General features: G+C 34.4%; 1 protein-coding gene across 3 annotated transcripts in view; it reads left to right on the top strand.

The window, feature by feature from the left end:
• LOC134252848 (1-phosphatidylinositol 4,5-bisphosphate phosphodiesterase epsilon-1-like) overlaps positions 1–18,481 on the top strand; it is a 130,338-nt gene that overhangs the window by 76,210 nt on the left and 35,647 nt on the right. For all 3 annotated transcript variants that reach the window (XM_062735393.1, XM_062735395.1, XM_062735394.1), the window contains 11 exons: positions 1,532–3,004; positions 3,573–3,770; positions 5,323–5,394; positions 12,852–13,244; positions 13,991–14,140; positions 15,407–15,692; positions 15,916–16,172; positions 16,602–16,747; positions 16,892–17,141; positions 17,498–17,655; positions 17,912–18,268. In XM_062735393.1, coding sequence (XP_062591377.1) covers positions 1,532–3,004; positions 3,573–3,770; positions 5,323–5,394; positions 12,852–13,244; positions 13,991–14,140; positions 15,407–15,692; positions 15,916–16,172; positions 16,602–16,747; positions 16,892–17,141; positions 17,498–17,655; positions 17,912–18,268 — 3,740 coding nt within the window. The remainder of the gene's footprint in view (positions 1–1,531; positions 3,005–3,572; positions 3,771–5,322; positions 5,395–12,851; positions 13,245–13,990; positions 14,141–15,406; positions 15,693–15,915; positions 16,173–16,601; positions 16,748–16,891; positions 17,142–17,497; positions 17,656–17,911; positions 18,269–18,481) is intronic.

Genomic DNA, 18,481 nt, shown 5'->3' with positions numbered 1-18,481 from the left:
GGGAATCAATTTTTGCATAGAAATATATAGGAAAAATCTTTGAAAATCTTCTTCTCAAGAACCACTGGGCCAGAAAAGCTGATACTTATGTGGAAGCATCCTGGGGTAGTGTAGATTCTAAATTGTTCAAATCATGACCCCCGGGGGAAGGGCGGGGCCACAATGGGGAATCAAAGTTTTACATAGAAATATATAGGAAAAATCTTTGAAAATCTTCTTCTCCAGAACCACTGGGCCAGAAAAGCTGAAACTTATGTTGAAGCATCATGGTATAGTGTAGATTCTAAATTGTTCAAATCATGACCCCCGGGGGAAGGGCAGGGCCACAATGGGGAATCAAAGTTTTACATAGAAATATATATGAAAAATCTTTGAAAATCTTCTTCTCAAGAACCACTGGGCCAGAAAAGCTGAAACTTATGTGGAAGCATCCTGGGGTAGTGTAGATTCTAAATTGTTCAAATCATGACCCCCGGGGGAAGGGCGGGGCCACAATGGGGAATCAAAGTTTTACATAGAAATATATATGAAAAATCTTCGAAAATCTTCTTCTCATGAACCACTGGGCAAGAATAACTGAAACTTATGTGCACATGGGAGGAACCTGGGGTAGTGTAGATTTAAAAATGTCTAAATTATGATCAGTGGATAGGGTAGGGATGCATTATGTATAACAAGAGGGAAATCTGGTAAAGAACAGGATGGTCAAGGCTTCTCAGGTGAGCGATGTGGCCCATGGGCCTCTTGTTTGAAGTTGTCTGAGACAGTTTTTAGGTTGAAAGTTTTAAACAGGTTGAAAGTTTTAAAGACACATGTATAGATATAAATCTGCATTGTCTTCTTGTTGGTGTATTATATGATTTATCAATACATTTCTAAGGTTGAGATTGTATTATGTTAGATAATTCAAAAAATTAAAAAAACAAATCAAATTGTATATACTTTCCTGCCCATTTGAAAAACGTTGGTTGGAAAACTTTTTTTTTCCGGAATATGGCAAAATAATTGAACATGCAAAGAAAGACAACTTTCTCGGAACTGTAGGAGTATTTACTGATTAAGAACAGAGCATGCATATTTAATACATGTAGGATTAAATAGCTGGTTTTTATGTCGGGAAGAAAATCAATGATCATGGGAAAAATGCATTGAGATTAAAATAGGATTTTATGATTTTGATACCATATGAGTTAACAAGAAATTAATAATTCAGAGTCATTTTATCATTGGGTAAATACCAATTATTTCTTGCTAAATTTTAACGTTGATATCTAAGGCAAAAATTCTAAATTTGGGTCTTGCTAAAAATTCCAGTATATGATACTAATACATGTATCTAATTCTGAAGTTTTTTTTTCCTGAAAAAAAGATAGTTGGTGGAATTTAAATCTGTTGTTAATATGACATATATTTCCCTTTAAATTTGTTGTCCTAAAAATTTCAGTCTATTTAAGGATGTTGATAATTGTAAAACAAGGAGGTAATGATATTCTATAACTTGATCGTGACTGAGTTTTCTGTATTATTTCAGGAGGCTGTGGGGGATGAATCCGACTCCTCTCCATCAACAATAAACCTGTCTACCTCTGTACAGAGCCTAGCCACTCTTGTCAAACAGAGTCAAAATACAGTCTTATCTCCCTTTATTTCCCCATCGTGTTCAATGGAGTTCTTGACAGAAATAGACAAGAAACCATTCAGGGAGCAGTTGTTAATGGCTTTGCCTATGCTTGTCCACCCTGTTATAATTCTGAGACTTCTGGCTCACAAGTTATTCGGGAATATGATACGCCGAAAATCTTCCTACAATACAATAGAGACCAAGTTACGACCTCCCGAAAATCCAGTGGAGGAAGTATGTCCACCGAGAAGTAATTCAGAAAGTGTTAAATATGAACTGAAGAAGGACCTGATTAAGAAAAAGAGGACGAACCTAAAGATTTCCATAACAACTGCTAAAAATTCCTCCTCCGATGAAATGGACTCCCCAAATGTATCCAGCCCAGGGGATTATGTCAAACATAATGGTTTTCAGTCCAAAAATAAGCCTACCCAGTTAGCTCTGAAAGCAATGGGTCAGAGCTTAGCCAATCCAGTGCAGTCCAATTCTAGTGGGCAGATTAACCAGATATCTGAATCCAGCAGCGGCAATGCAATTAGTAGTCCAGAGTCGTCAGGTGACAATAAACACGAGAGAAGTAACACCAATCATTCCGCCAAATCCAAACTCTTTCATTGGTCAAGTAAAAAGCATCTGTGTAAATCTCAAAGTAGCATGTCGACCCCTCAGTCTGACAATAATAATGACAGTATGGATATGGGTTCAGACGACTCTTTGAATTCTCCTTCCAGAGCTGATGTAGATATTGTTGCATTTCAACGAGAGCTCATTAACTTGCCAACCTTTGTGATGGACACCCCTGCCACAGACGTATCTCCCATCTTCTCGCGCTCAAGTTCAGTGCCGGAGAATTTAGCCAGAACGGGATGTAGTGATCCCTCCCCTACGGAACTCTCCTCTTGCAGTTCTGAGCATTTGAACAATCAAAAGCGCAGTGCAGAAGTGTTTCCTGAAACTTCCAAAACCAAAGTGCCAAATTCACCATCAGTGATCACCATTACTACGACTGATTGGACTAACTGCCCTACGGAAGTGGACACTGGATTCCTCCCAGGGGAGTCCTCCGATTCCATTACTGACTCCAAAGTGGCCAACATTGAAGTGCATTTTGAGGCCCCTGCCTCCCCCATGTCTAGTGCTAGCCAGAGCCCCCAGATCTTTGATTTTCCCAGTCCCTTTGATAGCTCCAAGCCAAACGGTGGCCAGCAGGTGCCTGGTGTCTGTGAGAAGCAGTCCCAGCTGAACATCACATCCACTGCGGGCACCACCTCCGCTAACTTCCTCATCCCCTCCCCCACCACCTCCAATGTCTCTATCACCACTAACACCTCAGTCACCTCACCGTGGTCACCATCATACCACACCAACAATGTTAACATGCAGGTACCACACAGGCATTTGTTCAGCTTCTCTATTGCTGTCACAAAGCATTAATGCAATACTTCACACATTTTTTTTTTTAGGAATCATTGTGCTTTTGATAAAGATAACACTTTCTGCACAAAATTTTCAGTTTCATACCATGAAGATTGTATTGTTGATTTGAAGTTACATCACTTTCAATACCAGTATTACTGTTAATGCATACATGTAGAGTGTTTTCCAGCCTAAATTAAAAAAAAAATGATTTATTTTTAAAGTAAAACTTCTGATTTAAATTAATTTTCATATACTTCGGAAGCTTTTCTTTCATTGTTATCTTTCTTTTGGGCAAATGTTGCTCAATGCTACAAACTCTAAAAAGGATATGTTGCTAGCTTTGTAATAGCAGCTCAAGTGTTCTGCACTTGACTTAATTGAGAGGTAATGTCTGTAATAATAGTATTGCCAGGTTCATGGAAAGAATTATAGGTGAAACAGTTACATTCTTCTCTGTCTTAATTGATGAGCAGTGGCATCTAAAAATGTTTCTGCAGTAGTGCAGATACTTACCTTTATATCATTCTTGAAGGTCACTCATCCAGAGATTCCCAAGCCTCACTTTGGAGTTCTCAAGGTCATTGAGACCTGGATCAAGGTCTGTAGTATTGACCTTGACTGCAGTAGCCTTATCATCCACGAAATGAGGGACTTCCTACGGAAGATTTCTGTTCTTGGTCTGGAGTACAAAGCTTGGTGCCAGCGGATTGGATCATGTCTACATCTAGAGGTATAAACGTAACAGGAAGTACATGCATTAGGTTAAAAGTGATCAACTTATGTCTTCATTATTATAATTACTTTAAAACTAATTCATTATTTTTGCTGAGAAATAGCTTACATGGTTTGATGTAATAATTTTTTGTATTTAATTTCAAAGCAGAGTTAATACTGGAAATTTTTTTGAAATATACTACAGTGGCTGCAACGTTATTGTTGAGAACTTACATGAACCATCACGTTACACGAACAATTCCGCACGATTAACGCACGATTAAACCTGTTATACGAACGATCCTTCACGCAAACGATTCTACACATTACATGATCTTACACGATTGCTAACGCAAACGCACGATTCTTCACTCAAAATAATTCAAAATATTTAGGAATCAATGTTTTCAAAACGAAATACGACTCGATACTGATTATAGATTTCAAAGAATTATCACTATAATTTCATAGACTTTGAAAAGGAAAGCGGAAGTGGATATTTCTGTAACATACCACATGTAAGACTTATTTATTATTTTAGATTGTAAATTATTATAATTTTAATACGAAATTCTCCAACCTAATAAACTGGTTTTTTTTTTGCTCTGTCATAAGATGCACATGTAGTTGGGCCGTAAAATTTGATTGAATCCGATTTCATAATATGCAGAAAGGTAGAAACGATTCAAAAAATATCGCAGCATGGATCGAATGATTTGAATTACGTGTTGCATGTATATCCATATATTTCCATTGATTCAATGTTTGTGATTCTCTAAAATGAACTTGCCAATAACTTCACATTTTTATTAGCAGAAATTAAAGAAAATAATTAAAAGTACATTGTACGTTACAGAGAAAAACACTGATAAACAAACCCCCAAAAATCATGTCGAGTGCATGTATAATTATTTGCCGACTAAATATTCATGTAAGCATTGAGAAATGTTTTTTTTTTTTTATTTGTAAAACATTTTATTTTTGATGAACTGATTTTAAAAATATCTTGACCACAATTAGCAGTAAACAAGAATGAAAATCAGAGAAATAAAAAGTTAAACATCTAAGTACGGTTTGTCAAATTATACAGATCGCACTATTTGACAAGAACATAATATTGTACGACTTACTATATTGCTTGTTTACGAGCGATAATTAGTTCGTTCTGCATTCAGTTATGTAAATTGCGCTTTATTCATTATATTTGGATTTTAAAAAATATAAAAACAAATGAAATGCTTGTTTAACAATTAAGATTCCGATTAAAACTTACAAAACGAAATTTACACGTTTCTAAACTCACAATCGCGCATGATTAAAACCGCAGACGATTGAGTCTGATGCACGCACAATCTTGCACGTAACACGAACGATCACGCACGATACATGAACGATTCTACATGATTGGTTTGTCAACAATAATGTTGCAGCCACTGTAGTACAAAATTGTATAAATTGTATATGAAAATAATTCTTTCAATTTATACAGTATAGTAAAGTAAGTGTGTTTTCTTTTTGTATGCATGTTGATGGGATAATGTGGTTGACTGAAATTATCATCTCTTTAGGAGAAGAATACGACCAAACAAAGATCTGAGAAAGAAGATGACCCACAGAATATCCATGCTCAATATAAAAGGGTAAGTACTAGACAGATAATCAACTGAAGAGGCTGAGGTGTATAAGAGTTACTGCCCTTTACTCAGAGTGTTATCTTGCACACTGACGGAGTATGTTTAGGTTTATGGATAAAATTCACATAGATGACATTATTCACTATTTTTGTGAAATTTTTTTCATCCATTCAGGTGGTTGCATTTCTTTTTAAAAATATTCAGTACTTATGAAAATAAACATATTTTCAAACTGAATATAAAGAAAGGAAAAGAGATCGAGAATTTGAATTGATTGGGATTCTGGTAAGGTGCTGCCTATACCAGTATAAGATGTTTGTCATCAGATACTAGGCTCATTGTAAGGAGGATGATGGATTGAGAGACAGGAGACTGTTTACTGTAACGTCATAATAATGTCACAGTCCAGGCCTTCTGTGTGGGGCATACCTTGTCTGTTACAGAGTTCTGTATGGTCATCTAGGGTTAATAAAGGGTCACATTTTCAGCCTGGTATTTTTATGTCCTAGCTCTCCCTGTATTTATTTTGTTTTTCATATATAACAATTTTTTCTTTTTGAAGAAGTATTTAATATCCCTGCTACATTCTTTGACCCCCCCCCCCCCCCCATTGATTAAAAAAAGAAAACTTTAGTTTTATATTTTTATGAAGTTAAAAATTAATTGTAACTATAACTAAGTCTTTTTTTTAATTATTATTATTTTAGATCCTCTTTCTGATTTTGAAAATTAGTATTTTATAATATAAAAGTATTATAAATAAATATAAACCTTGTCACTGAAAATAGTTGCATGATATGACAAGTTGGTCTCAGCTTGATTTAATTTCGAGTATCCATCTCATTCTCGGTATGTATGTGAAGTAATGTTTAAAGGTGTTTTGAACCCTAAGGCCTTCGTTAAGTGCTATTTACATCACACTATAACTGTCCTCTCTAATACAGTAGCTGATTTATATTAATGGGTCTAATAAACATTATTCTGCATGGAGCAAACATAAATTATATTCTTCACCTTTGTTACACATTAATGCACTGTAGTAATGTAATAAACAACTAGAATCTAGTTTTCAAAAATGCATGCCCAGATTTTGAAAAGATTTAAATTTTTTCAAAATTTTTCTTGAAGCATTAATTTTCAAACTTTTTCAATGCCTTTTATAAGTTGTATTTTATTTATTTTTTTATTTTGGAAAAAGAAAGTTTTAGGGATGATAATAAGAAAAAAAGTACATCTTATATATGTGTATTTTATAACAAAAAAATTTAAAATCATTACAGTTTTCACAAAGTTTCAAAAAGGATAAATTTTCAATTTAATTAATTTTTTTTTATTTAAAGAAAAGTTTTTTCACAAATTGGGTAAAGTTCCTTTGCCCTAAGGAATATCTAGAACATTTAGTGTATTCTATAGTAGAAGTTCTGCAATTAATTGTTAAGATTAATTACTGTTGCTGGAAGTTGGTAATCCCACGCAAAAGAAATCGCCTCATCAGAGTTGCTTATCGAGTCAAGCGTGAAAGTAAACACACACCGTTATGTTGGGAGATGCAGGCTGTTCAAATCTAGCCTAATTGTTTGAGGAACATGTATGTTCAAAAACATATTTTGGATTTGAACCTAAGTTTTTATTATCAGTTGTAAGTCTAGTGAATTCTTCTTTTGAAATCTTCAGATTTTGGATATTTAGTATGTGAAAAACTTCAGTGGAAATTTATTCAGTGTATGTCGTATTCAGTGTGAAAAATTTTATTTTATGAAAAAGAAAAAATTAAGCAAAGGTGTAGTGGTCAGCAATATGTGCAATAAAAATAAAAGGAATTATTTATTAAGTGATGGATAATTTCATGTGAGGTGATGAAATTTTCTTTTCTCTCTTTTGATGGAATCTGTGTTTCCTGGTAATTATTTTAATCAAAGTTAAAAAGAGCTTGTGGTTCTGCTGCAGCAGACTTTTGTCTAAGAAGAACTTTTGAAGTTGCGCATCATGTTCCATCAGCTTTATTGATGTGAGGAAATAAAACAAGAAGGTTTTCAAATTTTATGATGCAGCATTGAAGATGTAATGTAAAGGGGAGAAAAAAAGATCCTTAAAGAACAGAAGACATCATTATTGCAGAATGTCTAATGCTGGAAGTGCAGACAGAAGCAGCAAGTTTGAAACAACTTTGCATGGAGGCAATCACCTTGGAGCCTTATCACATGGAAATGGAGTCTTGTTGTCCACAAAAAGTTTGTTTCCCTATCTTGAGGTGAACATCCCTGTCACTCTAACCCTTGGTCTGAATCTTTTCCATGTTCCACTTCAGATGACTTTTGACCAATCATCCCAGACAAATGGTCTCAGTTACCCACATTTAAACTCGGTAATCTCCACATTGTGGAATGTGAACTCCCTTAAATTTTATTTTGCCACACATCATCCACATTATCGTTACAAAGTAGTGAGGAGAGTGTCTCTAAGACGTTATGATAGACTCGTTCAGCAGTTTGCCAAGGCCTCGTGTCGCAGGAGAGAACTCTGTTTACCTGACATTGACTATTTGTATGGGGGGTGCCGTGGGCAGGTGAGAATCCATCAGAATCAATGGCAAATATACTGATCATAAGCTAGCTTAACATACCTGAATAATTCAGTCTTATTTGTCTTTTACTTTAATGTTTAGTTATAACTGGTGTAAAACCACTCGAAGTTTCAGTTTTCTGAGATTCAACACAGCTTTTCCGCAAAAAGTTTAATACTGCTTTTCCACGATTTATATTTTTTTGTTTTTCTCCAACTATTTTGTTCCTCTTCTGCTAGTCAAGTAAGACTGTTGCCCTCTGCTTCTCTTTCTGAAAAAACAGGTAATATCAGTAATGGTTTGATGTTAACTTCTTAAACTGGTAAATTGGGCAGGAGGTATAAAAAGGGAGGTAACGCATATCATATACTGTTTACAGGTTTTTTCTGGTCCCTTGTTATTTTCGCCTTTTCACACATGAAGACAATTTTGCCCCATTTTAAATTTGCCCATTCATAATTTTATTAAAGAAATTATACTGTATTATTTGATTTCAATCTGTTTTAAATTCGACCAAATGACAGAAGGGCGAAAGGAGCGAAAATAAAACGGGAGCGAAAATTTCCCTGTATACAGTAAAACCAATGGCTGAAAAGCAGTGCAGAGTAGTTGCAGAAAGGTAGACTGACTGCAAAACCAATATTGTGGTAAAACAGGGCAGCCAAAGCTGTCTTATAACTTTAGAGTATGGCCTGTGCAAGATAAGTTTCATTTCGAATTTCTACAATACTTTACTGGAGTTCTTTCCCTTTACTTAAAATTTTATTACTTATCTGTTAAATGTCAGTAAACCCACTACAAATATTCCTAGAGAAATAAAATAGAAAGAAAACAGAAAGCAAATGATAGCTGTAAAGGAATGTCTAGAACTTTATCATTTCTACTACATGTATTTTACGAGGTTTGTGAAAATTATCAACACTGGGTTCCTCCCAGATATTAAGAAAACAGTGTATACATGCTAATAAAAATAAGTAACAAACTGGAATAATACAGGATAAAGGAAATGTGATCGTGTCCTTATCTAGATCTAAGGCAGTAATTGACACAACAGCTTGACAAATCTCCATAGAAAATCTCAATGTTCTTGTATAGATTCCAGGGGTTCAGTTATAATTGTGTGATGAAATCAAGCCTTTGTGATCAATAACATATAATAAAGATTGTATCCCTATACAATGGGGGAAAGTCGTGCAGGGCTCTACACATTCCAGAGTTCCACTGCAATCTGTCATTGTCAGGGGGAAGGATTTCTTTCAGGAAGTTTTGTCTTTTTTATAAGGACAAAAAATCCTCCAGGAATGTTGTTTTTTTTTTTGTTTTTTTTATTTGATTTCAAGTTTTAAAAAATTAAAATGAAAAATTTTATTATTAAAGTTAATATTATTGAGGTGTACTTTTGCTGAACTTCCCATTTTAAATATACTAGCTGTTATTGAGAAAATGCATGCTATTTTTTAATTGGTAAAAATACTTTATATGGGAGAACAAATCTTATATTCTTTCTGCTATAACCTGTCTTAAGATTGCATGAGTACAGTAAAATATGGTTATAGCAAACCCACTTATAATGAATTTACACTTACAGCGAAAGTTTTTTTTTTTATTTCCCATGGGTTTAAAACGTGTTGAAAACTAAATGGATGTTTTAAGCAAATTACGTATGTAAAGAAAAAAAAAGTTGGTCCCTGTATTTGACTATATAAAGAATCATGTATTCTTGTACATTGATATTTCTAATTATTGTGCTGGATGATTTCAGATCTATTATATGACACAGTATAACATGGTTCTGGATCTTGGAATAGGGTACATGGCAGAATGGTTTATCCGATACACTGAGAAGATGGATATAATTCAAAGAGTCATTTCCCTGCTATTTGAGACTTTGTAGAATCTCGTAGAAGATAATACATGTAACAGTGATATTTTGGCAGGCATTTACAAAGAGATGTTTATGTATAAATTTGTCTTGCAATGCAATTGATCAGGATATGGTACATTATGCAGCTTAAACATCTGAGTACTTCAAATATCCCTGGTGATGTCCCATTTTTTACCTTGGGAAATATTGAATATTGAAAAAATACATCTGCGCATATTAATTATTGGCCTATGTGAGTCACCCTATATGCTTTGATTTCCCCTAAGTCTATTCTTGAATTTCATATCAATTGATCCATTATTTTGACATATATTGACTATCTTCAAAATCAAAAAGAATCTAAGGAGGTAGGCTTTAGTGCATGTAAACTTATTAAATACAGGACTGAGAGCGACAGAAGGAAAACTCAGTTTCATCTAACCCGTATTAGCAGATAAAGGCAATATGAACAAACAAAAGAATATAAGAGCTTTGTCAACTTATTGTTGATTAAGGAGTTATTAAGGTGATGGTGCTTTCCCTCTTGACTAGGAGCCCCCTTTTGTTTGTACTTACGATGAGCCATCGGTTCCCTTGATCAATATCAAAGGGGGGTTCCCTTACAAGGTGTAGTCTCCGATGCAATATCAGATATTTACAACTCGGGGTTTTACGGCCAGTAGACACTTGTGCCTACTGTTGTTATGTGTTTGTAGTACTATTGAAACTGGACTTGATTGAAATCTGTTTGATGCAGAATCACCATATGCTGTGGAAAGTCTGTTCATGTTTTTTGTGATCTGGATTTCATAAAGAAACCTGTTTTCTTCATCATTTTTGAAAAAATGTGTTGAAAGGAAATTTATGTCTTGAAGAATCATTTGATGAGATCTTATGGTCAATTAATTTGTTGTGATGAAGATGTCCTAATTTGGATATTTCAACAAAGTGGTGAAATGATTAATGAGTTTTCTGGGTTCCTACACAAATCTGAAATGCACAAAGCAAGTAAAAACTAATTGGAGCTATTTAATTTTTTCCCTGAAATTTATTATCACATTTTTTCTACATGGGCAAATTACAAAGGAAGTGTTAATTTTTTATCTACGTTGACACACAGTTTGAGGTCTTGGAATTTAGAAATATTGAATTAAGAATGTCCTTGCACTTGCTCTTAATTTTCTCAAAGTTTTTTTTTTATAATTGTGTAGTAGAAAGAACAGGAGCTATTGGACGAAAATTCAGTGGTCCAAAGATTTAGGATTTTATCTGTTTATATTCACATCAAAATGTGTTCTTGGATAGATTTTCAGAATGGATAAAATTACAGGAATTGCTGATTCTCAGGTAATTTTTAAGGATTGAATCCTATTCATTACATTTAAAATTTTGAAAAGATATTAGAAAATCCTTAGTTCTGATTTTAGCAGAAAAATTATTTTAACTGAATAATCAAAATGTCAAAAAAAAAAATCCCCCCATCCATAAAAAAAGAAAGAGAAGAAAAATATGGAAAAGAAAATTAAATGTTTGAAGACCTCAGAAAATTTTACTATAAATATTTATTTACAGAAGAGTAAGCAACGTGAAAAAAAAAATCATTGTCATTTTGGTAATGTCAAGTGTAACTTGAGTTGCTGAATGGAAGACAAGTGTTTGGTTAACCCATAATTCATTAAATTGCACTACATGTGTGAGCTCACACTTAAACTGATTGATATTTCTACAAGAGGCTGGTTTTGAAATGACTGAGGTCTTACTTTGCACCATTAGAGGCAGTTGTCCTACTAGCTGTTCATTACATATGAATGAATTGTAACTGAAGGGTTATAATTGCCTATATATAGCATTGCAATCTTAATTTTTTAAGTACATATTTCCAAAAAAAAATTGCTTGATATTATAACCTTCTGTTATCATTATTTATTTATTAAACATAAATTTTGTATACAATATTAAATTTCTTAGTGTGATAAAGAAAAATCTTTAGGATTTTGTTTAAACTTGGAAAGTCAAACATTGGTATTATTGAGTACATGTAAATTAATGATTCAATATCTATCCAACATTTAGCTTGTAAGTGGTAGTAATTTACACGAACCTAGCACATGATTGCTGTATAAAACTTTATGACTGTTTATGTCTGCAGTCCATTTCCTATCTCCTTCCCCTACCCTCTTTGCTGTGGGAGACTTATGATCCCCTTCAGATTTTATTAGCTTCTTAAGAGACACACCTGATTTAGATCTAACATTGATATCAAAACTTTGGATCACTGCAGATTTACGGCAATTTATTACTGCATTTTTCTCAAGACATAGCGCAGTTTAAAAGGAGAGGTATACTTGAGAAATCTAGTATGTAAATTTATTACTTTGTCAATACCCTAGGAGTTGACACATTTCAAAAATCAAGTTAGCTATTTATCAAATGGGATAATGGCTCTTAAAAACTGTTTACACTGGGATAAAGTTTAAAACAAGATGTCTGGGGGTGACAGCAACAAGAGAATGACAAAATCAGATGAAGTTGTAGGAATATTTATATCTGTATAAAAGCACATTTTTTCAATCTTCAGAATTATAAGGAATATTCATCTCAAAACTACCAAGGGCACAACGAAGCAGAGCATTTTTCAAAGAACATATAGATCTGTAGATCAAGGTAGCATTCAGCATTGATCGTGATGCAAATTCTGTTACTTCTGTTTTGCACAAGGGCAAACTATCACACACAAGTGTGTTAAAATATCCCAATGCAAACTGTGTCACTTCCATTTCGTACCAGGACAAACACACACCCACACACACCCTAACACACCCCTAATTTTGGATCCCCAGCTATATAATTTTAAAATAAGTTCCTTATACAGATATAAGCAAATAAAGATATAGTGAAGTAATTTTACATGTAATGTCATTTTTGCTAGATGCAGAGAGCATGACTATATCCTCCTAGTATATATTGATATTAGTAAAAAGTTCTCTGATGGTTAAGTTCATTAAGTTTTTGCATCTGAATTCTTTACATTTTCAGTTACAAAAGTTAGTGGTGGGAGGAGAACTGCCATGTTCTAAGGAGGACGTGGCCACGCTGGCCAGCATACAACTCCACATAGAGGAGGCGTGGCCCGAGGAAAACCTCCCAAACTACACCAAGTCTGACCTCGCCCTATTTAACAAGAAACTCCTCGACTCCCACAAATACCTGTCCAAGTCAGCTGATCCTCAGGAGAACCTGCGGAGACGGAAAGAATTGATCCGCAACAATCGGGCTCTCAGGATCACCCAGAGTCGACGGAAGGGGCGGTTAGTCCGTCAGCTGACCTGTGTCAGTGACCACGAGGAGACCAACCATAATGAGGTCGACCTGACGAGATTTCTACCTCCAGACTTCACCACCTCAAAGAAAATACGCTACATTTTACAAGTATGTAAAGTTAACGTTATATTAAGTTGAGACTCTCTTTCTAAGAAATGTAACAAAAAGTTTTAAGAATGGGCAAACATTGCCCTACCTTTGATATTTGATATTGAACTACTATGTTATTGGAAGAGGGAAGAACATGGACTAATCATTCAAATGGACTTAATTAAGGATAGTTTTTAGATTCCCTCTTTTCTGATAGCATTATCTCCCTTAACTATGTTGCAACTAAAAGAGAATGCAATTTTCTTAAAGGGCTATATTTTTCATTTAGTGATTTCCAGGTTTATTAGCTTTTCACCATAAAAACTGTATTGAATAAGTGTATGAAAATCAGAGACATGAAATTTGCTAGCTCCATTTGATTCAATCTGTCCTCCGAACACAGAAAAAAGTAATCTTTTGGAGATGGGGGAAATAATGACAAAAGAGTCTATTCATTAAGTTTATATGCAAGGGAAAAAGAATGTTTTATGAATCCTATAACTGCATTTAATCAGAATTTCATGTTGTATTGATTTAATGCAAGATTACAATCTGTAGATTGTCATCAATACCTAATCATTTTGGAAATGAATCATACTTCCTTCAGAAATGAAAAAATAATCAAATAATAATAAAATTTGAGGGAGAAAAAGGATGACATCAAAAAGAAAACCTGTTATTTATATCTTCCTCTTGGGGATGCAGCAGGTACATTATATTGTATGACAAAAATGAATTTTGACATGGTTATTTTGTACGGACAGGAGAAGCAGAAGAAGTTATGGCATGCTCCGTACTATGACAGTGAGATCAAACTCAAGCAACAGTACATCAAGATCTGTAAGAATCTCCCAGCTTTTGGGTGTAAACTTTACCAAGTCAAGGAGCTACTGAGGGGAAACTCACAGAAAAAGGTGAGACTTTAGCTTTTGGGTGTAACTTTACCAGGTGAAGGAGTTTCTGAGGTGAAACTCGCAGAAAAAGGTGAGACATTACCAGGTCAAAGAGCTACTAAAGGGAAACTCAGAGAAAAAGGTGAGACTTTAGTGAGCAAGTCTGGACATTTTATGAAGAATGTATATGTGTTTAAGGCCAGAATTTTGTTATTTAATCTTTTATTGAAGAGCAAAATTCAGCTGTAGTAAAACATGAAATATTTTGCAAAGAGAGAGCATACAAGATTTTGTATTGATAACTGCATCTCTAAGTCAGAATTGTAACCTAATGATAGTTTTATTAATTTCAGTTTCTGCAAGTTATAGCTTATATGCAAACTAATGCAATCAAATGATGGCTATTTCTGAGAATAAATAGTTTAAAATAGATGTAAAAAAAAAAAAAAAAAAAAAAAAAATCCCCCTATATATACAAACACCATATTAAGTGGAAATCTTTAATATAGCCAGATGCAAATTTAGCAATTTTTTGTTTTAAAAGAAAAAGGTATGTAATTTTAGTGTGAAGTAATTTAAGGGATTTTTAAGTTCATAACAAGATTACGTTAACCTTTACTGCGGAATGTATTATTACCAATATTCAATTTCAGTTACCTTAATATCTTTGTCAAAAGTGCCAAAATTAAATCCTTGCTAAAATTTCTCCTTATACAGTATTACCCCTTGCAATCATTCATAAAATTCTGAATTAATGTAAAGGAATCCAAAATGGTTTAGCAAATTTTACAATGAAATGGATTATATTGAGAAAAGAAAATATTGTGCTTATTGGTACTCTTATTTTAAAAGTATTTTCAATAGTTATGTAATCAATAAATAAAATATTTAAGGTAGTGCATGACTAGAAACCCACACAAAATCTGCCGACTACATATTTCGTTGACTAGCTTGAGTGCATTGTGCACATTGCATTGAGTAATAGGTCATCCAGATAAAGACACAAAAATTTATGAAATCTAAGTTTATGATACCGTTACACAATAAAGCTGTTAGATCAACATAGAGCATTTTTACTTCATCTAAGGATGCATAATCAGTGATAATTCTTGTTAGTTATGCAACTTCTGGGTTACCAGTAAAACTGTATCACAAGATTTTTGTTTATTTACAATATGTGATCTCAGCATTATGTGATTATCAAATTCATGTATGATATTTTTTCATTGGAAGATCAAGAATGCCGTTTCAAATTCCTTCAGTTGATCTCAAGTTCTTTTTGTATAGATCGCAAGGCTACTTGGTGTCAACAATGAGAAAATAATACTCCTGGACAGCAAGACCAAACTTCTTTTGAAATCCCAGAGCATTGCAGAGTTAGAGGTGTGGAACACAGGATCCGGGAAATCCCACGATGGATTAATGCTGGAATTTCGAGGCTCTAAGCCGTGGCAGCTTACTATGTCGTCACAAGAGAACCTCAAATCTGTTACCGCTATTCTATTTGATGCGCTAGATATGGATGGGAGGTTTCTTAACAATGGGACTTTACGTCGAGAAAGTTTTGATTTTGGTAACTTCTTTTTTTTTTTGACAGAAGTATTAAGTATTTAATTTGCTTTTCATGTAAAACCTAGTTCTGGATATGATATTTAAAGTGACAGTAATGTTACAGTGTTCTGTTTTTTAATTAAAATGTTGAAGAAAAAAAGATGATTTTTCTTGAACGAAATTTGTAGTCTTGACTTCTAAACATGTAAAATATTCACTTTAATCTTTTTTCTGGTTGAGTGTAGATTTTCATCGAAAGCCTCCAATACTTAAACCAGCTACAGACAGAGGAACTAAATACTCTCAGGAACTCCAGAATCTTCAGAAGATGCTGCATTTCCCAGAGGAAGTGGCGCTTTTACTGACAGAGACTGAGCATGCTCTGTTTACCTGTGTTCCTCCCGCCCACTACATCCGTCAGGTGACCACGGACATCTCCCGGGGGTCCCTCGTCTACCACAAAGTCTCCAGTGTGGAGGATCTCATACAGAGGTTTAATGAGGTAGGTAGTGCTCCTAGGGTCAGTTCAGGAATTAATAAAATATCCTCCAGTTATTAAGGCTAAAATTTTGTGCATCAGTGCAAGAAATGAAGTTGATGTTCCATTCAGTCCTCCAGGTGACCTATTGCTTTAGGTTTCTATCCACCATCATTCATAAACTTTTAAACATTTTTAGCTTTTCCCCTGAAACTGTTAAATCAACTTTGTTGTGTAGTAAGATGAACAAAATTTGTGAATTTAAATTTCCCAAGTTCCCTGGGGCCTGAAGGTTTGGACACTTTAATGTGAATTAAACAACCTGGAAAGCCTTTAACTTTCACAAAAAAGTAAATCATCAGAAAACCGAAGCTACACTGTTGTATCATAATAAAATATTATTTATTGATGCATTAATGTTCCCTTACTACTTGACATATATTGTCTTTTTAGGTCAGTTCTTGGGTGACCCAGCTTCTTATTACCCAGCCTACACATGAGGACCGTAAGGCCATTCTGTCCTGTATTATCAGACTGGCCTTCTACTGCTGGTGCATAGGAAACTTCAACACTACCATGGAAATTGTAGCAGGCCTCAAGTAAGTCAATATTTATCTAACATTTACTTTTTTTTTCCATATTTTACTCCAATCTGCTTCAACTGGAAGGTAGAAAGTAATCTTTAATAGAAAGAAATCAGAGGTCTTCATTTTGATAGAAGAACTTTTCCCACATGATTTCAGGTCAGACAAGTTGAAGCCTTTCTGGTTGTCCATGGTGGATGAAGATCTCTCTACTTTTAACTGGTTGTGTACAGCTCTGATGTCTCGAGAACTGACCGATGAATACCGAGAGGCGGTCAGTCGCTCACTGGACATCCCAGACTGTAAAGTGGTGCCTTTCTTTGGGGGATTCCTTCGTGATTTGAGATCTCTGTTTCACAATGTGCCAAGTATCATCGTCTTGCCTTCAGAGGAAAACCAATCATTAGAGGTAGAGTGAGGAAAATTTTTATATGAATGAAATAAAAAATATATTATGTATGTGAGCTGTATAACTACTTGATACTGTCAAATCACATATTTTTGTGAGGTCCAAGTTTCATGGATAAGGGAAACTTGTTGGTATGTGAGGGTTTGAATTAGTTGTTGAAGATGCATTGAATAGTAATATATGTGAAATTTTACATAACATGAATTTGTTGGTCTTTGCATGCTTTGAAAATAAGGAAAATGAAATCCCTGTGAAAATTCATGATTTCACAGTATTTGTTTTAAAACTGACATTCAAATTTTGAATTTCAAATTTTCATTCATATTCGACTGAAGTCTTCATTGTGTTTGTTTTAGTTTATTTCTGATTACAATGGAGAAGACCGCTTCATGACCAGGATTGGGGTAGGAGGGCTGATTAACATGGACAAGTTGAAGCAGACACATCATGTGTTGAATGACATTGCTCTCTTCCATTATCACGCCAAACAACATGTTGACAATGTCAGCAACAGGTTTGTAAATTGAGTAATCTCCCTTTGATTGTGTTGAGAAAATTCTTACATGAATTATAGTTATCTAAATCAAGTTCTGTATTCTCGGAAGAAGAGTAAAAATTATTATAGAACAATAAAAAGAATTTATGGGTATTATAGCAACTTTTAAAAGATTTAACTCTTCATAATGCTCTGTGAAATGAAATTCTAGAAAGAATGAAATATAATGTATGCTGTAACTGTTAACTTTAATAATCGAAAAAAATTTTTACAGATCCAGCATTAGTTTTGATTTTGAGAATGATGGAGACAGTGATTATGACCTTGACCTAGATTCCTACCAGCCAATTCGTCCAGTATTCAGTGAACACGAAGTGATGATCGTCACTCCAAAAATAGCCAATCTAAGTCAGCACTACCTACAATGTATGCACCACGGCAGTACGGTGGTGCACGTGGACAATGATAGCAGCCGCTCCTGTATGTGTTACCTGAGGCTGGAGGTAGACAACGCCACCCTGTCCTGGCACCGCCCAGCGTGGAGCTCTCTAGTGGGGAACACCTGGTCCTACCCTGATTACGGTCAGAGAGGAGAGTCGGAGTCAGCGTCCTCCCAGGTGTTGTGTTCAAGGTGAGAAGGAACTGTTTCATATATCAGGATGTGTATCATATCTCGGAATTAACAGGAATCGATTTGCTGCTTTAAAACATTTTTTTACTTTATCAAAATTGTAATTCTTATGTTAAGACTATCCTAAAAAATAGTGTGTTTACTATGAAAATCTTAAATTTTAGAGATATTTCTTTTTCTGTCATTAGAAAAACACAAATAAATAATAATTAA

The sequence above is a fragment of the Saccostrea cucullata genome, unplaced genomic scaffold, assembly GCF_032062105.1.
Source record: "Saccostrea cucullata isolate Sc308-1 unplaced genomic scaffold, CSIRO_AGI_Scuc_v1 ctg142, whole genome shotgun sequence".
NCBI lineage: Eukaryota > Metazoa > Mollusca > Bivalvia > Ostreida > Ostreidae > Saccostrea > Saccostrea cuccullata.
This window is presented reverse-complemented; position numbering and strand designations above follow the sequence as displayed.